Source organism: Gasterosteus aculeatus, chromosome 6 (assembly GCF_964276395.1).
Source record: "Gasterosteus aculeatus chromosome 6, fGasAcu3.hap1.1, whole genome shotgun sequence".
Lineage (NCBI taxonomy): Eukaryota > Metazoa > Chordata > Actinopteri > Perciformes > Gasterosteidae > Gasterosteus > Gasterosteus aculeatus.
The window spans coordinates 8,703,034-8,728,592 of record NC_135693.1 but is presented as its reverse complement, the minus strand read 5'-3'; the positions used below and the strand labels follow the sequence as shown (position 1 = coordinate 8,728,592).

The 25,559-nt window shown below is 44.5% G+C and overlaps 1 protein-coding gene across 1 annotated transcript; it reads left to right on the top strand.

The window, feature by feature from the left end:
* Positions 1 to 287: 287 nt before the first annotated feature.
* micu1 (mitochondrial calcium uptake 1) lies at positions 288 to 25,484 on the top strand. Its single transcript, XM_040178432.2, has 12 exons — positions 288 to 556; positions 4,338 to 4,502; positions 5,464 to 5,656; positions 6,648 to 6,810; positions 8,942 to 8,985; positions 17,089 to 17,203; positions 19,249 to 19,331; positions 19,771 to 19,971; positions 21,157 to 21,294; positions 22,382 to 22,490; positions 24,449 to 24,538; positions 24,667 to 25,484. Exons 1-12 carry the CDS (start codon positions 342 to 344, stop codon positions 24,828 to 24,830), a joined length of 1,680 nt encoding a protein of 559 aa, XP_040034366.2. The 5' UTR covers positions 288 to 341; the 3' UTR covers positions 24,831 to 25,484.
* The last annotated feature ends 75 nt before the right edge of the window (positions 25,485 to 25,559 follow it).

Here is a 25,559-nt window from a genome sequence, read left to right as displayed (position 1 = left end):
CTCCCAGTTCATTTGACTATTCATTCAAAAACAAATGGCTAAATGTTCTATAATAGCTTAATTCATATACCCCATACCATGTATAACAAAGATATGTAGAATGAAAGAAAATACTATGCAATTAGTCAATAATAACAGCCTCGAGAGTGATCCAGCTCAATGGGCTTTTAGGGGACCATTTTATTCAAATTGGTAGCTGTTGGCCTTGAGATGTAAAATTAGAAATTTAGCTGCAGTGACTGATGAATCTCCATAAAATGCTTGAAAGACATCTGATTCTGGGCCATTTACACAGTGATGGCGTGCACCCCATAGACATATATAAAGGCCTTTATATATGTATGTCTATGGGGCACCGCTCCAAGCAGTGGTGGGACGCGGCCCGTCTGAAGCGGGTACGCACGCGCGCGTTGCCCCGCCCCTTCTGTCCGCACGGTTTGTTGATTGTAAACGCGGAACTGCTGTTAGCGCTGCGCTCCGTCTCTGCGGGCCCAAGAAGACAAAAGGACGATACCCTCGCCGTTCGGCACCGACCGCCGTTCGCGTTATCACCAGCGTGAGTAACCGTGCCGCTTGTCCGCGAAGTTGTGTCCCGCCGACGGAGCAGCGTCAACCCCTCGGCTGACAGCAGGCGCTATGCTAACGCGCGCTGCTAGCCGTAGCTTGCTAGCCAGCGCGAGCCGCGTCGCGGAACCGTTAGCGGACTGCCGCACTCAAAAGCTGCGCACTGTCGCCTTATCGATACGGTACGATGCAAAAGTAGGACCGGTGTTGGAAGCGGACCCCGTTGTCGCCGAGCGGCGGGAAGCTAAACGCCAGCGTTATGATGCTACAAGCTGGGGGCTGCGAGGTCGAACTCACGGCTAAAAACAAAACACTGGAGATCCTCGTGAATCTTGGGAACTTTGCAGACTGCGTTTCTCTGACACGTTGAGACCGTAACGCATCGTGTTGGTGACCTCCATCTATTTTCCACCTCAGTGATTATGAATCAACCCATCTGCTCATTTAGATGGATTGATAGATGTCTGTTAGCCACCGTGATGACTTTGAGGTGCGGTAGATGTTGGTGTCAGAGACCTTTTCTCACCAATCTTATGCTGCCAACACCTGCCTTTTCTCACCTTACCTGACCGCGCGTGTATACGTTGCCCAGTTGATATGTTGGATTATCAATCTTTTTGATAAATCTCTCTTAACCTTTTTGGACTAATTCACCCGCACTGCATACTTCCCAGATGTGATATGTTGGGCACTGACAACTGGCTTCCTATCTACTGAGTCACCAACCTTTCAAATGGACCAACCTTTGAGTGTTGACTCGAGTCTGTTCGCTTTTTGTACTTTTCTTCACTTCAAATGATTGAACTTTCACTGCGAAAGGTTTTTATAAGTCACACGGAGGTCACAGACCTGCCTAAAAAAATCACAGGACGTCCAGGGTAGAAAGCAGCCATGAAAACATATCTTTGCCTGTGTGCCCTGTACTCCTAAAAATAATCCCATTTTTATTTACCACTCGAGGCAGAAAACATCCCCGGGCAACAGATGGACTGTAAAGTTGAAAGAAATGGGTCACCATCTTTAAACGAGGGAATGAGACCTCCTTTTTAGAGCTCCAGGGTGTTGAGTGAAACTACCCGCTCCGGTCCCTTTTTATTTTTTATAGGAAACAATCATCCAAGTTGAGCGAAGTGTTCACACAACATAAACGCCTACGTTTCTCTGGTGGGCCCTGACAACTCGTAACTGTCAGAGGTGGGTAATGTTGATGACCACGGTGGACATTGGTTGACCGGGTCCCAGGTCACTTTCATGTCCCAGCGTGCTAGATTTTATAGAGCTTATAAGGATTGTGAAATGGCTTTATTCTAACGTATACAGCCAGACAACCACTGTGAAAAATGCAGAAAAGGTGAACGTGTCAAGCCTGTAGACCTAACTTAAGGCTTAAGGCCTTTTACAAACATAGCAAAATCATTGCTGCTGTCCAGCTGTTACAAAATGCATATTACAATGCGTTTACTCACTAAAAACACTTGAGGTAGAGGACGTGTAGCTGTTTCATGGCTCAAATCCCAGTGTCCCCTTCTTCAAAATGTGCTAATGAGAAAAAAGAGCATCGCTGTAAAGAATCTTTTTTTCTCTACACGTGCCAAGCCCCCCAACTGGTCCCCTACTATGGGATATCTTTCACTTTTGAAAGCAATTCCTTTTAGGCTCCATCGACTTATTTCAAAGAGTCAGGAAGAAACCAATTATACTAGTCTGAATGGATGGTCCTCATCTGGCAGCTTGGAGACAAACAGACCAAGAAAAACAATTGATTCATTTTGTTCCTGTTGCCTCTTGTATTCTGAGTTTAAAAAAAAATGTTCCAGGTGAACATTTAAACCTGTAAATGCATTTCGATTGGCTCTAATGTCGCCTTCAATGAATTCTCTCAGGATCACATCTGAGAAATGATTCTCAAATGATTGTCTCAATTAATGATTTCATTTAGTTTCTGTTGTTGGCACTTAATTACTTTATATGAGACGCTCATTAGGAGGACGTGTTTGTCCAAAGAGACTTAGAATGAGAGCATTGGAACCTCGAGCTAGAGTAGAAAATGTATTTCCCTTTTTCAAGCACATTAGTCTCCAACCATCTGTCTCCAACCTCATCGATCGTTGAGCGTACGCGGACCTGCTGTTCCCCTCGGCCCCAACATTTACGGGCTACCAAACTCTCCATTTGGCACACGCCATGTCTTCTGAATCAGTTTGACCACCGATATGCGAATAGTTAATAGGATGTCGACACGTGACCGACCCAGACCTGCAATGACCTCGTCCCATGCTTGGTACTCAGGCGGGCTTCAGATGCACTCCATTGCCCCCTTTTGCTTTTTTTAATCATGATATAGATGAATGCAGCAACACTTTGGTAGAAAATTAGTAAGGGTGTAACGATTCATCAACTGAATCGATTGATCGATTTATATTCCTGCGATCCAATTGAATCGGCATTCCGGACGACATATATCGATTACAAATCGATTGAAATGGTACATAATCGATTGTATCGATACTTGGAAACTGCACATTGGATTTAAGCACAACAACGGTATGGATGTGTGTTTGTGTGTTTGTTTGTTTGTTTTTTAGCACTTTAGACACGTTAAACACGTTACTCGTTTAACGTGTCTCAGTCTGCCTGTCTGTGACGTCATCAGTACGCAGCGGCAGCCGCGTGAAACAACAACAAAACACAGCGTGGAGGAGACGACTGCGAGCAAGACATTTACAAACCAACTTATCGATCCAGCGCGTGGAAATATTTTGGCTTTTGCAAACACGGAGGTATTCTAAATAAGTCAGTCGCTGTTTGTAGAATATGTAGAACACAGAAACACAGAAACACAACAAATCTTTCCGGCCATCTTCTAAGGCGCCGTGAGATTAAACAACGCCGACAGTCAGGCACCTCTAGCAGCGTTACCGCTGCAGCAGCAGCAGGTAACTCCAGCTCTGCAGACACCTCGCCAGCACGAAATTCATCACAGTAACAATTGCCAAGTTTATCTGTAAAGACATGCGACCCTACAATGTGGTTGAAAATCCGGGGTTCTGTGAATTGATCCAAACATTGTGTAGTTATTGTGTAATGTTTACATTGAAAATGGCACTTGATTCAAATAAAAGGTTAATACATTTGCCATCAATTGTTGTTTGGTTGTTTATAATATCCATAATTAAGTTAAACCTGATTTCCTTACAAGAAACAACACGGATCTTGGTAACTTTGCCTGCACTGTCCAGTAAAGTTACTCAATCGATTTCAAGTCACTGAATCGAATCAAATCGAATCGTTCTAAATTAACCCAGATCGTCCATGAATCGAATCGGCAATCGCGAATCGAATCGTTGTTAAAATGAATCGTTACACCCCTCAAAAATTAGATTCTGGAATTTTGCTGCACAGGCGCTAATTAGTTTCTTTGCTCTCTGTTGTTTGTTAATTGAGGTGTGTTGGGATTCCAGGACGTTTATGCGTTGAATTTTGAAGTGCAGTTTTGCCTGCAGTGCCGTGTGACCACTTATCCCATGAGTGCCCTGCTATTCTTTGAGCTCTACCCCTCGAGTTGAGTATTCATTTGTTTTTTAGTCAAATTGTTTTTTAGAATTCCATGGCTTATGACTGCAGAAGGATGGGAAGGCATCTCTCGGCGCTTCTATGTCACTTGTATGTCTGCAAAGACCGCTGCACATCTTTGCCATCTATCATGTTTCGTTACGTAAGTTTTCTGAACCAAAATCGCTGAATGTGTATTCATTTGAAGCCTTTCCCCGCAGAATGTTGCGCTTGCGGGCGTTGTCCGCGGTGTCCCTGGGGCTGGCGCAGTTGTCCCGGCGCTACCACAGCGGAGCAGTTCAAGGCTCCGGCCGCAGGAGGCTGATGCTCGCAGCGCTGGCCGGGGTAACGGGCGTGTCTGCTGCCACTGGGCTGCTCTGGAAACGGTAAGTCTGGGGTCAGCAGTAGACCCGTGTGCCTCTTGGTTGCACTGAGGAAATGGTGATGGATTTCTGCTATTTTGATTCAAATGGAGAAAAAAAAATATCTGTGCTCTAGCGGCAGTTTGTCCTTTATTTCCTCTGGCTTGCCGCTTATCAAATTATCATACAAACCTGTTCACCATTTCATTTCTTGAGTCCATCCGCTATATTCAAACAATTACACGAGCAGTCCTCCATAGACATTGAGTGAACTAGAATCTGTTTTTGCTGCGGTATTCAATGGCGGTTTATCTTTTGAGCACACGACCAGACCAATTCCCCAGCATCACACAACTGTACGGGAAACAAACCAATGCAGCCGCATACCTGCATTCTCGTTGCCAAGCCACCACCCAAAGTCATATTGCATTTTTTGTAATGGATAGCCATTACAAAGGAGGCTGGTGTTTAGTTAAGGCAAAAGATGGCAGAGTGTGTTGCCTTGAGAGCTCTGTGTGACAGAATGACTGTGCTGCGCGAGGCGCAGTGATGGATGGAGCCTCAGGGCTTTTCTGTCTGATGGGATGAGACTGTTCCAGGCCTTCGCCCCCGGGCTTCATTCTCCTCATGTCTCGTTAAACTGAATTATTCAGCCTCCCCCTGACAGACTCTGTAATTCATCGTTATTATTATTATTATTATTCCAATATCCAATTTAGTCAGAAAAATGGTCACGTGGGATTTTGCCTCTGCAGACCAAACGCAGCGCGGACCGCTTACTCATCACCGCCTTTCCCTGTTTGAACTGTCGAGCGTCGTAGATATAGTACACACTTGGCCGTAAAACAGTCATTGCACACTTCCTGAATTCCACTTGGAATCATTGGAAAAACGGCAATACATAAACTTTGTCAGTGTGAAAGAAGAAATGTCCCGAAGGCGTTGACTTGTTTCTAATGTTTTTTTCTTCTTTAATTCAAACCAGAGCATACGCAGAGGCAGGGTCTTCCGTTCAACACTCCGAGCAACCAGGTGGAGAGGGGACAGATTTCGTGAGGGACGCAGCCTCTGAGACGGAGTCTGAGAAATCCGTGGAGGCCAGCAGCGGAGACGAAGAAGGAAATGACGGCGGCGAGGGGAAGAAAAAGAAGCCACGCTCTGGATTCCGTGACCGCAAGGTAATCAATAAATGATCAACATTCAGCAAGTCCAGTATTTGATTCACCTCTGCTGGTGTTTTGAAAGCCCCACCAATCAATGTCCAGTGTGCAAACGCTGCTCTATATTTCTGACGGGAAAAGTTAATCGGCATGCATTGCTGTTGTAAATAGAAATGCACCACCTGGAAAACATTTTACTGCTGCTAATCAGGCTGCAGGTGACAAACCAAAGAAGAATAAAGCCTCTTTATAACGATGCGGAATAAATACAGTTTGCTGCTGTGTCTTTTGAGGAGTAGAGAAAAGAGAAGGAAAGAGATAGGCGATAGGATGCAATGCCTCTATGCCTCAGTGGAAGCCTCAGTCCGCTGAAAGCATATTCAATTTTGGGGAGCAAACCGCTCTAGTAAATCACAGCTTCCCAGGATTCACTGGTGTGTTTGTAAAGACGGGTTGTTTGTGCCAGCACACTCACTCTGTCAAATAAACAGTCAAAGTTTAATAAAGAGCAGACTGTGCTCTTTATATCTGCAAATGCCAGAGCATGTGCTTCAGACTGAGAACGCCCTCTGTGGTTGAATGTTGTTGGAGCTGTACAGTATTTGTGCTAAAAACTACCTTCTAGTATATTTAGAACATTTATGAGATTTTGTTCCTTCCATACGTTTTCTTTAAATAACTCAAATTTAATGTGGGTGAAGCAGAGATCAGAACTCTGAAATCTGAAGGCATGAGATCCAGAGAGATGACACTGTGTCATGACCGGCCTGTTAGCTCTCACCCACACACTGAAGGTTGTGTGGGGGGGCGGCAAGGGCAAGGCTTTCTAAGATTTCTCTGTAGACCAATAACTTTGAATAGCGGGAACCAACACAGAAGCATGCAGTCATCGCTACAGACTCGATGAGCGACCCTAGGGTTGGAGTGTTGGATTGGAGGCTGAGCTGTGTTCGAGGGCCCAGTGGATAAAATCTATTGTCGTTAATTGTGGCTCCTGTCTGGTTGGCAGGTGATGGAGTACGAGAACAGGATCAGAGCGTACTCGACCCCCGACAAGATCTTCCGCTACTTTGCAACGCTGAAGGTCATTGGCGAGCACGGAGATGCTGAGGTTTACATGACGCCGCAGGACTTCATACGCTCCATCACGCCAAACGAGAAGCAGCCTGAGAGTGAGTCTCCTCTTTCTTCCCTCAACTTCACACTATTTCTATGGATTTTTCCTTTTCATCACTTGTAATCTGGTTCTGTAAAGTCTATTTCCTGACTGGTTCTGCCTCTCATCCAGGTTCTCGACCCTAAATAAATACTCAAGCAACCGCGCGGAGATGATTTTACTCTACTGGTTTAACATTACCCTCCTTCCCCCCTCCATCCATCCCACAGCAGGGGCACTTAGCACACACTTGGTACAGACTAATGACTCTTTGTGGTATAATTATCCCACTGACTGTGTCCCTAAATATGAAAGGGACTGGGGGGGGGGGGACTGACAGGGCTGTTGTCAGTCCCCCCTCATCCCCCTCCCTCCCCACAGTCACTTGCGACACAGCAGTTGGTGTATCAATTAACAGGCTCCAACCAGAGAAGATCTCAGCCGTCACGCATGGAGCCGGAGAGAGCTGTTTGATCCAAAGCCACGGGAGCGTTGGGAGGGCGAGGAGCTTAAATTGGCATAGATTATATATTTCTGCACCGCTCCCGTTTTTTGAGCGTCCTTCTCCGGATTATTCAACACTTAAATTAATTTAGATCTACATGACGCAGGAGTGTGTTCGCCTTCCTACTTCTGGTAAATGTAGAGCATGAGGCCCACATTAATCTGCGGTAACTGGTCCTTCCATTCTGGCACCCAGTTGACTTGCCTCCCCACTTTACGACTTTTCCCAGCTCTTCCTTTATTCATCCTGCTTTCCAGGCTGCAACTTAAGAAATGATGAGCCGAGCTCTGTTGGATAAGAGAAGGCAGCAGATGGAGAGCCAATAAGAAGCTGAAGTTCACTTCAAACGCAGCCACTTCATGTAAAGTTAACGCACAGACGTTCTCTCCCCCCCCGTTCAATTAAAAAAACCTAATGATCAAGTCTCAGTTGCTGATTAGTCTGCTTTTGTTGTTTTTAAAGCTCTGCAGATTTTCTGGCCCTTAGATGATGAATAAACCATGGACCTGATTAAAAAACAAACACTACTTAGAAGATAGAAGTGCTGCATGGCCAGGATTGTACATAAATATATAGCCTGTGTGACCTACAAGACCAGCTTTTACCAGCCTCCCTTAGGAAAATACTTAGTGCTATAGTGAGGTACGCTAAGTTTGAGCGAAACAAGGCAGTGCATTTGACGGACATTGTTTGCCAGGTATTTGTTCTAGAAATGTGTCCCTAAGCTCAGTGATCCAGCCCCTCCGTTGATACATGTATTGATCGTGTTGAACTGACCTGGCGTTAAAGGATTATTGGCTCGGCATGGAAAGGTGATAAGCTATTATCAGAGGTCTAAGGTGATGAGGTTTTCTTTAATGCTGAAGAAGCGAAGTTCGGTTTAACGAGATTATGCCCCCGCCAGCGCGCTCAGAGTAAATCTGATTTGATGAGACTTGTATCAGCAGGTCACTATGATAGTAGCATCTCGCCATGATAAGAGCCTTTGTGACTCCTTGAATATTTTGTATAATATTTGTCTTTATTTGATAGATTAGAGCTGTAGCCTAGAAATTGTGTGTCACCTCAAAGTTTAAATTAAAGGAATATTTGTCTTTTTCCACTTAAAATTCACACCTTGTGTACTCGATCAAGAGAAAATAACATTTCAAATAATTATCGCAAGGATTGCTAATACAATGTCATGCTGTCTTGTGCATAGAAAGATATGACACGAACCAGTGGACATTGAAGACCACTCATGTATCACCTGATCCTAATGTGTGTTTCATTGAAGTCGTTATTCATAGAGTAAGCAATGAACTTAAACACTTTGAGATACTCCGTTGGAGCGTTCATGTATATTAATAATATGTAGATGAAAGGAGTGTTTCTCTTGGTATGCTGGGAGGGAATTTGTTCAAGATTCAAGAGTCAAAGCTGAAGGCAATGATTATTTATTTGAAAGAATTAGCTGAATAGAAATGGTGTGTTAATGACTATTATTAATCTTCAGCAGATGTCAGTGACACAAAATGTTTAGTAATGACACCATGTAAATACATTTGCTCTGCTTAATGCTAGGCATAAATCCTGATGCTTATGCTGATTTGTCTAATCTGAACATCTGTTGACATTTTGTTTTGTCTTTTTTAAATTCCAGGTCTAGGCCTGGATCAGTTCATTGTGAAGCGATATGATGGAAAGGTAAGAAGTGGGCAGTGCGTCATCTTAGCAGGGATCAGAGGCAGAGATTTGAGTCTCAAAAACATTGTATGCCATGTTCATTTATTCGGTTTCTAGTAACCTGGCGGATTTCATAAATACACTGTTAAATCAATGTGAATTACTGGTCAATAATTGTTTTGGAAATCAATTAATGCAAAATACAGGAAATAAAATTGATTTTTTTTCTGACTTAAGCCAAATCTTTAGATATTTTTCTCTGCCACCCACCCAATACCACGAAGGAGAATAGAATTTTTTTTTTCTTTTGGACGTTTTCAGTAAAAACTGGTTCCAAGTAAAAGCTCAATATTCAGTGAAAATGTAAGTTGATAAATCCTTTTTTCACTAAGCATCTTTTTAAATGTTTTCTCAGAGGTGTCCCTCTGTTGAATCCTAAATTCAAGCCACCGCTGCATAATTCTGCTTTATAATCCTCAGGTTACACTGAGGGTTTTATAGGTTCACCGCTTGGATTTTAAATATGCATTAAGAGAAGGAATTATAAGTGAGTTGGTTTTAAGTACGGTCTTCATTCAGTGCAGTACTTGGGAAATGTATAATCTCTGAAAACTGAACTATTGATCAGCTCAGGTTGTTATGATTCTGTCTATATATAATGCAGTATATGAACTTGATTATTTGAACCTGAATTAAATCAGTAAAATAATAATATCTGAAATGTAATATGAGTCAAACAACTACTCAGGCTGAAGAGAATTTAAAGAAACCTTTATACAAACAGTGTTTTTTACTCAACGTCATAGAAATAAACTACCACCATCAGGGGCCTCATAAGCCTAAAAGATGACATAGGCTAAGAGTTCGTGGAGCAACGTTAAAAAATCCAGATTGTACCACTTGATAAAAAATGTGGCTATAAAAATGTAAGCCAGCCTTTCTGGGTCCACTTTGTTGTTTGATGGATGCATTTCTGTTGAGACTTTGCACACAGGCTGAGATACGTCCTCTGCAGGTACAGGTTTTAAGACAAACATCTGTTTTGGAAATGTTGTCTCTTCTCTCAACTGGATTTAAATTGGATTTTTTTATTATCACAGACCATATCCTTTATACAATGTCTTTCTTTTTGCATGTTTTTAGCTCTTGCCTTCCTCCCTCCTTTCTCAACCGTCATTTCATGTTATTTTCCAGTCACATTAATTGTCACTCGAGCAGATAATGTTTAAAGTTCAGAAAGGGAATTAAAGGGCACGGTAATGATGACGTATGTTGTGTTGAGTCTACACCTGCATCTTATCTGCCTTCAGTTGGTTAAACCTGGCTTTTTAATGCATCAGCGCCACACTTAATCATTAAGAGGGACGTGTACAAAGTGGGTCTGTCCAGTGGATAATGACCCATTTTAAAGACAATAACAACGAATGAACTTTAGACGGGCTAACCTCCCAGACTCACTTGAAAAAGAAAGGTCTAAATGCCAGCACCTCTATATGGTCAAGAAAAAGAAACCATTGATACAAATTATCATTACTTTCATTACGGCTTTCCTTGGTATTGGTTTGTGACCATTATTGTTGTCTCTGATCCCCAGCAGGGTCTCTCACACCCTTCCACCCGTTTTAATTTAACATGAGCTCATCTGCACACATTAGAAAACCCATCAACCCCGATGGCTGGTATGAAGATGAGTAAAGTCTCTGCCTCATCATCTCCATATTGCAGTTAGATGAAGAGTCAGTAAGGTCAAAGACAGAACTCTTTGTCAAACCCCCTTTTTGCTTCTCGCGTCCTACTTCTAAACCTCTGCGGTGATTCTGCTAAGCTTTGGGTTTAGAAGTCCTCCTAACTTTGATACAGCCATATTTTAAAAGCAGATTGACTCAAAGAGCTTGGGCTTGTAAATGTGTAATTCAGTGACATCCAAAAAATCAACACGGTCCTTTTCTTCTTTTGTGAATGTTTTCCCTCCAGCCACCTCCAGCCTATTTGCATGGAAAATCAAATGGCACCCAACTGCTCCACCCCCCCCCCCTCCCTCCCTCCCTCCCTCGCTCCCTCGCTCTGCCCAACCAGAGAAACATAACTCCTCCTCGTTTGCTTGAAGTTGCCCCCTAGCTAGTCGCCGTCGGAATAAACTATTACAATTTCCCGCCATGAAATGTAGTTCACATTAAACCTAAGCCTGCATAGAATTCAATCAAGTGTAAATGGCCATGGCAAGTATGTGGCGCCTGTTCTATGTAGTGTGTAAATCATGAAGTTGAAGGTGGGTGTGGTGAAGTACGAGGGGAACATTTCATCTGGGGGTCAATCGTGGCGAGGTGTGCGATATTGTAACATGAGAGCTCTTTTAAAAGTCTTACTCCCCCTCGCTGTATCTGACAATATCCAGGCCAACTGTGAGATTTGTCCCATACATACAGTTTGACCTGTTTTAAAAGGTCCAGGTCCAATCTGTGTGTAAATATAACATTCCCTATAGAGTTGTTTCGCAATCATTGTTCAGACTGACTCACTGTGTTTGTTTTATTTCTTATTTACTTGTCTATGAAAACCGTTATTTGAGAAATTGTGAAATCTCATTGTTTGCTCGACCAGTTGTTTTTTTTCCCTCCCTCTGCGTGTTGTGTTCCGCGCCCCTAATCGTGTGGCCCGCAAATCCTATGTTGATGTAACCTGTCATTGCCATTGTTAACTGCTGATTATTCCCCAGCCATCCCCCTCATTCGCATAACGAGTAATCCCTCCATTTTCTCTCTCTCTCTCTCTCTTCCCCTCCTCGCGAATAACCATCATCCTCCCAAAATCCCTACCTTTGTCGCTGCCCCCCCCCCGCCCCCCCCCACCCCCAATCATTCCATCTATTGATTCTTCACCCGTCCCTCCTCTTCTGTCCCCCCTCCCTCTCTCCTCATCTCCCTCCCGTTATGCCCCCTCCCTCTCTGCAGGACTTCTGGCAGGTATGGGGTGTGTGCCGAGCAGCATGTGTGCACCGGAATGAAAAACTGCACTTGTGTATTCTCTACCTCCTCCCTCCTCTTCTGTCTCTGACTGGTTTTCTCTTATTGTATTTTCCACTCTTGTGGAGTTGTATGGAGGGCACAGCTTTTCCGTGCCCTTTAGTCCAGGGGAACAGCTGAAAGGGGAGTTTTCCTGCGATTCCCACATCTCAGCTTCAGCGGGTGTGGGTCTATGCCTCAGTTAAGCTACATGTGAATCAAACTCAAACTTTTCTCTGCGTGCTGTAGGTGTTAAATGGGGCACCACACACTGTATTTCCTCAAACAATAAGGCTGATTATATCATGGAATTGCAAAGCGTTGTCTCTGATCAGCATTCTTAACGACAGCGTAAAAATATCATTAAACCGCAGATAGCCTCACATTACTTATGTTGATGACTTTTAAATAAAGAGGTCTGATGGTTGCTGAATGAGCACAGCTTGCTTTATTGCCGGTGGAGTTGGGCAATGATGCACCTCAGATAACCGTGTATGGAAAATAACAAATGGGTGTGAGGAAAGCCATCTACGCCCCGCGTGTTCATTTTCCATCGCAGGACTCCTGAGCCGCTTGTATCCCGTACATAAATGTGTACGAGTTCATTTGAGTATTTACTTGCTACTACTCGATGCTGCAAAACGTTTCACCAGAGTGCGCTGAAGAAACCTTTTTTTGTTATTCAAATGCTGCTGAATCACACATTTATATCGCTACGCATTGATAAATGGGCCCCGACCGATAAGCTTCATCTACAAAATTGTTTGTCCTTTTGAGCAGGTCTGAATTCCTCTGTCAGTCAGGATGAAGCGAAGATAAGCCAAAGGGCAGGTTACAACCTATGCACCTGTAATGGCGGGGAGTGTCACAAACTGAAGCGCACACACCCCTTGTGTGCAAGCTCACGCTCCTTATTGTCGTGGACGGCGCCCTTTGTACCGCCTGTCGCAGGCAGCTGTGTGCCGTGCCTTCCCCTCTGAATTATTGAAAGTGAGGACTTAATACGTTGCCTCTACAGGGATTATTAAACACTGCAGCGCTGCTGCATAATTCACACCCCAGCCGCAGAAAAGTTCGGTTCACGTACATTTCCATCCAAAGTCCGAGAGGGACATCGAGTCTTGCGAAGCTGAGATGTGAAGGCCGGCTAAAATGAGTCATTCATTTGGAACTTGTATTGGTCTACGTCAAATCCTAACGCAGCTGTTCCCCTGCGCTCCCTCTGTCCTGCTTTTATAAACGCTCCTTCATTCCTTTTTTAAATTTTTTTTTTAAAGAAGTACCAGCGCCAGCTTTTCACATGCTTTGGCACTCTGGCCTTTTCTCTCCAGCATGCACCGCTCTGTTGCCTGTGCCTCACAGAGAAAGTAGCTGGTGGTGGCGGCGCCCCGACTCTACGCATGGTGGCCTTGCAAGGTTGTTTTGGATCCAGGAAATTGGTCCGTTAGCTAAACGTCGAGGCTGCATTGATGTGCTTGGTGGCCCCTCGCAAATCCATCCACGGGATTGTCCGGATGTCAGTGCTGCATGATTTCTGTAGAGCATGGTTTAAGAGTCCCCGAAGGCAGGCGCTCTGAAACGTGTGCAAAGTGTTCCCTCCGTGGCCCTCTGAAGCCTCCGCATCAGCCGCGCCAACAGCTGCGAGCGCGAGCGCACACCTGCCACTCGGGTGGCGTGGGGGGGGGGCGCTGCTACTGTTATGAAAACGAGCCTCTTCTCACCCCCCCACCCCACCCCCCCCGACTGTCATGTTCACTCTTTCTGATTTCACAGGAAGCTCCCGGGAGCCGCTGTCTGGACTCTTTCTCCATCTCTTAACCCTGAATTTTATTCTCACAGGCTTTCTTTGTTGATCCCTATAAAAGCTTTTACACACACACACACACACACACACCTTGTCTTTCTCGTTCTGCTCTCCTCATTTATAGTAATAGAGGTTGGTAATAGTAATAACGTTTCTCCCGAAACTCTTCTTGCATTGAACCTGTCAAAGTGACAGACACAAAGCAGAAAAGGTATTGGTTTTAATGCGCTTGTTGTGTGTGTGTGCGTGTGTGTGTGTACCTGCTGGTGTACGGCTCCAGTGCCGTACTGGTTCTAGCGAGGTTCACCTGTTCAAAAGACAGGAGGTCAGCAGCAGACGCATAGACAAAGAGTGAGGGCAGCTCTCGTCGTTTCAGAGCTTGAGCTTCTTCGTTGACAGCACTCAATCTACACCCGGGCTTTCTTATCTGCGTTGTGGTGCTCGGAGAGGTTTCCCCTTCGATAGCGCAGCTGTGGTATAACTGAAGCCATTGCTGTCCGGTCGTTGAATTGACGATGTTAAAATCAAATTAATTAAGGTTTATGATACACACTTTGACATGTATCATTTGCGTTTTCATCTTCACTTTAAGTTCAACCTTCATATTGGTTTAGAATGAGAGGAAAGCTCGCCGCTTGAAGGGTTAGATCGTTTGTTGAAGAATGTCTGAACTCAAGTAGCTGGGTTAGTCCGTACAAATGAAGGAGCATATAATTCTTCTGTTGGATTTAACAATGACACTTTACAATGTATAAAGAGCTTTTGATGCAGTTTTCAACTGTGTCCCTTCCCGAAAGGTGTGCTGATAAAGTGTTTCTCGCGCAGTCATGTGAAACGAGAAGGAGAGAACGCCCCTTCGCCTGCACACCTCCGGCTGCGCTGGTCTTGCGCGGGGCTCATTTGTTGGTCTCTTAAGTTTAGGGTTAGTTTAATTCTGGCCAGGGCAGCTATCGGGCTGCTCCATCCATCATATGCACGCCGGCTGTGAACTTGGCCGTAACTCGGCAGTCACGCGCGAGCGGGCTCAAGGCACAGATGTAGAGTCACGCTCACGTACACTGATGGCTACGAAGTCGACGTCGATCAACGGACACGCACGCGCTGACAGACGAGGCGTGAGCGGCTAATTAACTTGAGTGCTGCAGCAATTAGGTTTACAGTCATTTGAAGATCGGTGCTTTGGGGGAAAATCTGAGATGGGTGTTAAATACGGACCCTACTGAAGTTGAGATCCCTTTTTTAAGTGATTGCAGCCGAGTGCTTGAAAGGCACAACGTCCTCATGGGTGGATGAATCAAAACTGATGAAAGACCAAACTGATGACTGAGATTCAGAATCAAGTAACCTAATGGGGATCTCTTGTAGGTGGAACGTGTTTTACCAGTTATATGAATTATACATTCATTTTTCTACCCATCAAGTTGTTGGCCCTAAAATCTAAGGTGAAACCCCCAAAACAGCTTTACACACACACACACACTGCCGAGAGGATGCAGTGTTACATCACACAACTGTGGGAGAGATTGACAGTATGATGGCAAGTCGTGCATGTGAGAGAGCGAGATGGCGGAAGCTCCACTGTGAGCTCAGCAGGGAAGTCTGTGGATCCCAAAAGCGTGTTCTCTTCTGACAGGAACACAGGAGGCATCGCATGCTATCTGGCTCCTCTCGGGCCAATTATATTCCACGGCTATTTCGTTAAAAGCCATTTTGGCTGCCTGCAGGGTTTCTGTCCTTGAGTCTGGACACTGAAAACATAAAAGTGTGCCGTGTGCCTTTTTTGTTCTGATAGTTCTAGGGATGCCCAGTGGATTCATGTCTCTCATTTGCCTTTAGCTGTCACAATTGTGTATTTTGTGGTAGTTGCTGGTTGTTGGACCGGACAGCTGTCTCTGTAGGTCACTGTTCCAGACCCGGGGGGCCAATACCAACCTCTGTTACTCACTCTCTCTTTTACTTTGTCACGTATTCAGAACTGTCCCTTTCTAGGAATCTTCTTCCACCTGCACCCACCGGGATGTTTGTCACAAAGAAAACCGTTTCCGTTGTTTCTTTCTGTAGCACTGCTCCAAAAATAACTTGTTTCTCTCTCCCTTTACTCCCCCGCCGCCCTCACTCCCTCACTCCCTTCATACTGTACACGTACATTAGACAACAGCAACAATAATTGAGGAATTAGAAACCACTTTTCTTTATTTGTGTCAAGACACCAATTGGGATATATTTAAATGCTTGAACCAATTGTGTGTAGCAGTTATTTAGTTATCTTAATAAATGTTAAGATCGTGTCTCTTTTTATGAGTAATTTGCACTCGGCATACAGCTCCATTGATAATACAGATACTGACTAAAGATGGTATTTATAACAGCTAGTAGGAGCTGCAGTCAGTGGGACATAATGCAATTTGTGGGGGGGCCCCAATTATCTTGTTTTGAGCAAGATTGCGTGTGTGCGTGTGTGTGTGTTCACTGTGAATGCCCAATGTTTTTGTCGTTCAAGGCCCTGCTAAAGACAGCAGAGGCCACGCTGTTCTCTAACAGTTGTTTCTCGTCCTTCCTCCTCTGAATTGGACCTCTTACAGACGGAGGTAACTCCACATGGGCTCAGAGCCCCCCCACCTCCCCACCCCCCCCGTCCAGGCATGCTCTATCCGTCTGTCCACTCTGTTCCGTGGACACTGTCTTTCCAAGTCTCTATTACTCAGTGTGTAGTGTGCATGTGATTAAGTCTCTTTCATGCAATGCTGTGAATATACACATGCTGACAGAAAAACGTGCGTGCGTGTGTGTGTGAGTGAGTGAGTGAGACCGGACGGGCTAAAGTCACTATCTCTAATGACTAATACGTTTAGGGTGTGTCGTCTACATGGTTACTCAATAGTGTGTGTTTGTGCTGCAGTCTCTTGTGATGTTTTTCCTCCCTTCTATGTCAAGTTCACACTGAGTACAGCCCCTGATGGGTAAAGTGTTTAGAACCGACCACAAACTAATTGCTTGTGACTCCAACCCTCACTTGCCTGTACGTCTTCATGTGTATGCAGCATTTGCATGACTGTAAAGGTGGAAGAACCGTGGATCTATAAGCATCCTTCTGTACCAGGAATATTGCTAACGTGTGTGTGGAAGCATTGTAGGTGTGCACAATTCCTTGTTTTGAAACTAGACATTCTTTGAGCTTCGCTCTGACACACACATTTGCTTGCACACACACGAAGACGCACCTGGGACAACTGTAAAATCTGTAAGGCTTGTGCTCGATTCAAAATTGTATCTTTCTTTTTTCTTTCATATCCCTTTTTTTGTGACCTGAATGAGCAGAAAATCGCCCAAGAAAGGGAGAAGTTTGCAGATGAGGACAGCATATTTTACACGCTGGGAGAATGTGGCCTTATCTCCTTCTCTGACTACATCTTCCTCACCACTGTGCTGTCCAGTAAGTACATTGTTGACAGGGATCTAATGGCTCTGATGTATATCACCCATCCCATTCAATCCCACATCCTTCAAATCGTACACACAAATCAAATCCAAGATCTGTTTACTTCTCTGCTCTGGGCTTTTAAAAAAAATGTTTACTGCACCAGTTTAAGACCGAAATTGATACGCAGCAATATCTTCTAATATGACATTATTGTCTAGGTTATGGAGCTGTGCGTCGGTTCAGTAGGATCTCCAGTTCTATCAAGTTTAATAATAGTAACAGTTCGGGGGCGTTGTTAGGAAACCCTCGAACTGTTAGATTATTGAAGATAAAGTACTGCCTCTTGCACCTTATTGCTTTTATAATACGGTTACCGGCGAAATGATAATTAGTAAGTAAACGGCCGCCTTTCAGCACAAAATAGTTGTAGCCACCAAACGTCCCCGTAGGTGCATGTAAACAGCATTTGGTCGCCTTGCAAGATCTCGCACCATGTCATTCATTCACATCGCTCATGACGTCCACCTTAATTGTCCAGTTGCGAAAGCTCACATTGCCTGAAACCGATCATTTGTGGTGTTTCCGGTCTTTTTTCGGCAATCGGCCACGAGCTAAAACCTTAAATGTCAACTAACGGTCACGAAAAAATCTAACCTGTTACCTTGTGCGCAGTGATGTGGAACGCTTGGGTCAAAGTGAACAGCAACTGTACATTATCGCTCAATATGTACCCCCCATGACTCCCTCTCAACCAATAAGAACGCTGGATTTCCTCTACGCGTATCATGATTCATAATAAGTAAGCCCCTTACTCTCCAATGCCAAGTGAAGTCCTATCCCCAGCTTAGCTTGACCATTTAATATAATCCGTTCATAGGAAGAAAGTCTCTGAAGGACTTTTCAAGGACACGTCACTTTTAAGCAGACATGGCGGCGCTGTATGGTTGGTCTCAATCCATTTAGCACGGCCACAAAAATAGTGCGATGGAGGATTTTGCTTGTGTCAGTCGTTGTGTAAAATGAGACTAAATTAATCTTTAATGCATCCCTTGAAAGAGATGTTTGCTCTTCATTGAATAAAACAGTCAGAAGTGGTGCATTGAAAATAATTGACCAAATAAATTATTTTAATGGTTGTATAATGTAAATGTCATTGCGTTGGCGCTGTGTTAAATCAGATGAACAGTGTAGGAATTATATCCCTTGTTCACATACAGCTCTCAGCACTGTGTATATCTGCAATGGATCAGATGGTTATTGGTTATTAAGGAGTTATTATCTTGGCATCATGTAGGCTTAAATATAATTGCCGAAGGGAAGTGCCTACACACATGAAACATGGGCATTGACAGCTGTAAATGTTAAAACAACAACTTTTCTCAAAATATAGGATTTTGATTACATATAATAATTTAATATATAGCTCCACACAGCTCATGTGTAGATGTGCATTTCAATCACATCAAGAATTCTACAGAAAGCCACAATTCATTTTTGCTTGTTGTATTGTGAGGAAGAAAATGTTAATATATTACCTACTTCAATGCAATGCAGTTGAAATAGCGTTAAATCATAACTCATAGCTCATCCCAACCCACTTTATATTTAGAGCAGGTGGCTATAACTCTTAAATTACCAAGACCCAATCTTTGTTCTGTCATCATCGGACTCCGGGTGCCAACGCTGTGAACTCCTTATTATCCCGCTGCACTGACAACTAATTTCACTTTCTGTGGCCGCATGGTCATTAAAGTGACGTGGCTGTTTAGTGCAGTAAATACTATTTGCAGAGGGTTTACCCATGTTTGAAAAAATGGGGGAAAAAGACAGGGAAATGTATTATCATGAATGCAAATTTTGTTTTCAAGATTAGCTGTCATTGTGCAGTCTCTAATGGTAGCTCTGGGTGAGCACCGGTGGGGTGGAGGGACAGGAGGGTGGTGTAGGGTGGTGTAGGGTGGAAGCTTTGTGGATGCAGTGCTACGGGCCACTTTTATAATGCGCTGTATCGATTTCACAATGTCTTTTTTTGTGTTTGTGTGTCCCGTGCTGTTCAGCTCCCCAAAGGAACTTTGAGATTGCTTTCAAGATGTTTGATCTTAACGGCGATGGAGAGGTTGATCTTGAGGAGTTTGAACAGGTAAGTTGCGAAACAAACACACACACACATGGTCAGCAAATTGAAGGAGGCGTAAGGTTAAATCAGCCGTCCCACACGGTTGGTCGATGCTGAATCTAGTAGCAAGTGATTGCATTACAGTAACCGGCAAGTCACATTGACAGCCACTAAAGGACTGTGACATTTTCTCAGAGGGAAATGATAAGATCATCTCACCAGGAGGTTTATGAGGTCTAGTTCTGCATGAACAGTATTGTATGCAGGTTTTTTACCGTAAAACTCATTATTCAAGACCATTTATGCAATATGATTTAATTTGCTTTTTAATTTGATGCAACCGTGTGATTTGCTGCTACTTCATCATTTTTACAATTTCCATGACATTGTTAATGGAATAATATAAGGATATAGTCAGAAGCCGGATGGTCCTGGTTGACATGAGACCCCCCTCAATCCTTAGGTCCAGAGCATCATACGTTCCCAGACCAGTATGGGCATGCGACACCGCGACCGCTCTACCACAGGAAACACCCTGAAGACGGCCGGCTGCAGCTCTGCTCTCACCACATACTTTTTTGGAGAAGACTTGAAGGGAAAACTCACCATCGGCAACTTTCTGGAGTTCCAGAGGAAACTGCAGCATGATGTGCTGAAACTAGAGGTATAGAAATAGGAAAGGCAACGAGTGGAGGAAACGAGGAATATATGTAGAATGTTCAACTGCTTTCCTGTACCGTTGCTGACAAGTATAACAAATATATGTGACCGGTATCTTAAACGTTACTCTCCACTGCTGATAATTGACCGCACACGGCAATTCACTTACATTTAGTCCAGCGGTAAAAGTACAAATTAAAGCCCCTAAAGTGCGTCCGATTAGAGAAGAAGCAGGAGAACCGTGGTGGAGGATGACGAAGCAGTGCGTCGGTCACTCTCTCAACGCTGAGACATCTGTTCATAGAAGCCCTCTTCTGTCTCCTCAGGGTGACACCAGACCCCTCCGCTGCCTCTGCAGCTACAGCAAGCGATCCGGGTTGTTGAGCATACGGTTATTCTAATCTATTTAATTAGCGTGGGCGGTGCATAACTGTTCACTGAAGCCTAATGGGTGCCTCCATCTGATGTTCCAAGAATAGGACTGGAACATCTGACGTAAAGAAAGCGCTATCTGTCAGGGCTTGATGGTGCCACAGGGCTCTGATGGGGAAATCACCACAGATAAAAATGACACCAACATGGGTATAACAATCCAATTCACAGCTCACCCTGCAGCTCACCCAGGGCCATATTTCACCAGCTGCTTTTTGAATTCCCAATGAAGCCAAAATAAAAAAGAACTTTCATAGCAATTGTGTATACATAAATATAAACTTCAAATTAGTTCAATATAAAGTTCAAATTAGCTGTTTCCATCAAGCCTAAGCATCACCTAACTTGATGTGAGTTCACCTCACTACATGTAGATCCCCTGCAGGTGCACGAATGGTCAGTTCACCTCTGCAATCTTTGCTCCCCGCTCATTTCAGCTCAGCCATGAGCTGACTAAAGCACAACAAATTAACATTTTGAGCGGTTGGCGTGTTCAGCTCGGAAATAAATCAAAAATCCGGACACAGCCGTGACCCCACTGCTGTTAAGACACACTCAAGTGGGACAATATAAAATCGGAATAAAAGCACCCGCATGCATATTTAGTGTAAGCCTGTCAGCCTGACACCAGTATTCACCGTTTCCCATCTCACCCTGCCGCCCTCCTCCTCCCATTGACCGGTTCGTCGCTCTGCCCAGCTCTCGGTCTTCATCCTTCTGTCTCTCTCTCTCTCTCTCTCTCTCTCTCCCACTACAGTTCGAGAGGAATGATCCCGTGAGCGGCAGAATCAGCGAGAGGCAGTTTGGCGGTATGCTGCTGGCCTACAGTGGTGTCCAGTCTCGTAAACTCAAGCAGATGCAGAAGGGCTTGAAGAAGATGTTTAAGGATGCACAGGTAGATTCATCCATGTGTTCTTACCGCCAGATGAGTGACGGGTACTTTGTGGTTCTACGCGGTGCCACATCTGGTGGTGCGGAGCGTTTTTAAACAAAGCGGCGCGCACACACACGTGAGGACGCGTGACAGGCGGTGTGTGTCAAAGTGGGGAGAGGAAGGGACCGGGTGTAAGGCCCGGCGTTATCCACGTGACTGACACATTACGCTCTCCGCTATCTCTCTTTGTGGGGACCAAATACAGAGAGTGCTGAGCAGCAGGACATAAGTGCTCAGAGCTTAATAAAGCCTCCGGGTCTTGTCCTCCTCTGTGGCTCTTCCTTCAATAAACAACTCTCAAGGAATCCTTCTACTTTTTATACTTATTTGTTTTAAATGCAAATACTATTTACCTCCCCTACATATACTTTCGTAAAACGCCACCTTGCTCTAAGCTAGTAATATGACTCTGCTGGGAAAGTGAAGTAAAAATATTCAAGAGTTTGAGGGCAATCATCAACAACAACAACATACCCATTTCGCTCCCATTACCAGTGATTTGCACAAACTTTGGTTTCATGCTGGTTCTGCCTCACTGTAATGATACTAGCAAGCATATCTGTCCCCTGAAGCAAAAATACATCCCCTTTTCTACCCAAAGGCTGTAATTGTCTCTCAAGACACATTTGATTTTTTGCATTTAGCAGATAAGTGGGAAGCAGGGAAGCTGCTGTGTGTCCAGGGCAACGCCGGTGTGTCTGCCAGCGTTGAGTAACCTGTAGTGTAAATTTACTGCCCGAGACCAGCTGCTCACTTTTCTTTGCAAATGAGCTCATCAGTGTGTGTGGCAGCTTTGTGACTATTTATATGTGCACGTGACTCGTGCACATATGCTTCCCCGTCCTGCCGTGGCACACTGTTTATTCATGTGTGTCGACTGCCTCTGCCGCCTTCCTCTCGTCATCTGTGTCAAACTGCTGAGCTGCTCCCAAATGTTTGTTGTGCAGTCGCAGTTTGTGCGATGACAATGTTAAGTGGGGGGGCTGTGTCGGCTCAGGTAAAACAGCAGAAAAAGCAGGATCTCCGTTTATTTTCCCGTCTTTTGCAGGGCATCACATTTGAGGAGGTGGAGAATTTCTTTACCTTCCTAAAGAACGTGAACGACGTGGACACGGCGCTGAGTTTCTACCACATGGCCGGAGCCTCCATAGATAAAGGTACACCCACAATCCCTCTCTGTCTGCCGTAAGTACTCGACTGTTGTCTCTTAGAGCTGTTAGTTAACACTTTGTCCGCCAGATTAGCTTCCCACATCTCCTTCTCCTTGGCTTCGCTCCCGATCCCAGCTCAGCCTTTTGTGGCCGGATTGCCCGTCCATCCCTTAATCGACCTGCTGAGGCCCACTGACACGAGCATCCTCCCAGGGAGGTCGAGTGGGGTTGGGACTGCGCTGACCCGTCATTAGGATGGTGCATCATCTGTGATTTGGAGGGTAACAAACGCTCCGCAATGGCTTCTGAAGTACCCTCGAGCAAGCGCGCCTACATCTAAAGTACTCCTAAAGATTTCAGTCCTGGCTTGTTTTTGTAATACCTGTGGTTACCATAGGAACCAACAGTAAGTGTAATATTATATTCCCTGAACTACTTAATTGTAAATGCAAAAACGGAGGAGAGAGTGGAAGGTCTGTTCAAAACAAACGTACCGTGTTTGAATATAGGATCCAGTTCATGGATCCAAGTGTCCAATGAGATCTGAGATCTACTACTAAGCGTCAAATTCTTTATTAAATTAGTCCTTTATCTTCCACAACGTCAATTTGTACTGACGTAATCTGTCACATCCCAACAATGAAATTCGATTACATGTGAGCGCTGCAGGCCTGCAGCCTCTATAATGCAGCAAGTGGTTTGATGCCTGTGTTATCTTTTATATTTATTGTCTTAATGTTTTTATTCATATACATTCTCTTTTGACTGTTACAACGGAATTGGCGACTCATCAGAACAGTAGTATGTTTTTTTTTTTTTTACAACGACATATCCATTCAGTCTATCCATATCCTACGGCACTCTTCAATAGGCCTCCATGTATTTCCTGTCAGCACATCTACTTGTTCTGATTCATTCAGCTTCTGCTGCAAGTGCACCGTTTACCCCGAGGTGCTCGTTTCATAATTCAAAACATCAGGCATCTTGTCTGTTAGTTGGAAGCTTGTAGGCGGGCGTGTGCAGATTTCCTCCATCCTCGTGCAGTTAAACCTTCATACGTCTTCACTATACTTGTACAGCCTTGAAGGAATACTTTGCCCACAATATGATCTTTTTGTATTTCAATGACTTGCCTCTTGTTGCCTTGAATCCTCGAAGAACACGTTGATTTTCCATCAGCGGTGGATGTAAAACCAGAAACATGCGTTTACAAACTCTCATATAACTTGTGCACTACAGTTAAATTCCCATTCATCCAGCTGCTAGCTCACGTTGCATACCTGGCACTTTTTATACAGATGTAAAATCTTAAGTTATATATTTTCTTCAAGGATTCAGTGCAACACAGGTGTGTAATTGTTAAAATGTTCATCTTAAGTATCTTTTTTTGGTTATACTGTTATTTTACATCTTTTGATCCTCTTTTGTTTCTCATCTTTTATCTCCTACATCTCACCGTGGTGATTTCACACCCTTTAGTGCAGTTCCTTCTATGTGGGTGTTATCTGGAACTGCTCATTGTTGAACGTTAGAAAAGCAGACCACTAATGGCATTCTTGGTGGAGTGATTCAGCTTTGTTTTTCTTCTCTCCTTCTTTGCCATTTTCAGGTAGATTCCTTCACCCTTTTCCTCCTGTTTCTCTGTAACTTTGCTCCTTCCCATGGGTTCCTTTTTTAAAGTCCCAGTCTATGTAGGTTTTCTTCATTATATTATCTATTTTTATATTTTTCCAAAAATGAACCCCAAAGGTGTTTTTTTTCTTTTCTTTTTTTTTTTTACTCTCATTTTTTCGCTCGATGCGGTCCCCCCCTCCTCCTCCTCCTCTCACCCCCCTATTGTTGCTCTCTCTATCAGATAAATGGGAGTCCTGCTTGCTATCGATCCCACTGTGTCCTCCACAGAAGTCGTTTACTGTCTCCCACAAAATGATGGAAATCTGTGGTTTGCTCCCTCTGTCCCTCAGTCACCATGAAGCAGGTGGCCCGCACCGTGGCCAAAGTGGAGCTGTCGGACCACGTGTGTGATGTGGTGTTTGCGCTGTTCGACTGCGATGGTGAGTGACTCCGGCTGACTCTGTTCATGGGAAGCAAATCAAGCTGAAACTGACCGGTAGACATCATCAATAAATGGACGTTGCCCCCCCTCCTTACCCCCTTTATTTTATCATCCCTCCCCCTTCAGGGAATGGAGAGCTCAGTAATAGGGAGTTCATAGCAATTATGAAGCAGCGGCTGATGCGTGGGCTGGAGAAACCCAAGGACATGGGCTTCACTCGGCTGGTGCGCGCCATGTGCAAGTGTGCCCAGGACACGGCCTGGGACTTTGCCACAACGAGGACGCAATAAGGCCGGCGTTGGAATGAAGCAACATCAGCATCAGAGACCTTTTCCTTCAAGACGTCGCAACGATCCAAACGGACACTTAATGAAATGAAATCATTGGGGCCGCAGCTCTGACGCATTAACGCATGTTGCTGTAGTTCAGACCGTCCATATATGGACATAAGCGCGCTGACGTAGCGCACCGTGTCCCTAAAAGGCTTCTCTGGCATCCCTGTCCAAGGCATCGTGGGTATTTGTGTGAAATAAAATGACGATTTGTTCCATATTCTATAGAGGAATGCACTGTCAGCAGGTCGCTGTGGCCCCCACAAACCGCTCGTGTGCATTTCACATGTTTTCGAGGTCGAGCAGTGTAATAAATCCTACTTGACCTTCAGCTGTGTAAATGCTGCAGCATGTCTGTTGTATGCAGACAACAGACCCTTAGTTATTCCTTTGTTGGTACAGAGAGCAGACGTGGGTAATCTTGTTGGCACCTCTTCATCCGGCCTGCTAACTCCAACTGCACCATTTGTCCCATATTAGCACAGTGATGCTTGTCTCGCTGGACAATGTATACTGTTCAACGTGTGTATTCATCCATTTCCCTCTGAAACACTTTATAACAGATGGATGTTAAAAGAAATGCTCTATTAAAGATGTTTTTAATAACGTAAAGCTGCTTTACTGGTGGGTTTGTTGTCCTGCCATGTTCTAATTTGTGCCCTTTGACTCCGAGTGGAGAGAACAGAG

Excerpts from the sequence above, each read along its gene's own strand:
- micu1 (XM_040178432.2), top strand. The coding sequence starts at position 342 with ATGTCTATGGGGCACCGCTCCAAGCAGTGGTGGGACGCGGCCCGTCTG. Across the intron at positions 4,503-5,463 it reads ACTGGGCTGCTCTGGAAACG|AGCATACGCAGAGGCAGGGT; the intron begins GTAAGTCTGGGG and ends AATTCAAACCAG. Across the intron at positions 19,332-19,770 it reads ATCTTGAGGAGTTTGAACAG|GTCCAGAGCATCATACGTTC; the intron begins GTAAGTTGCGAA and ends CTCAATCCTTAG.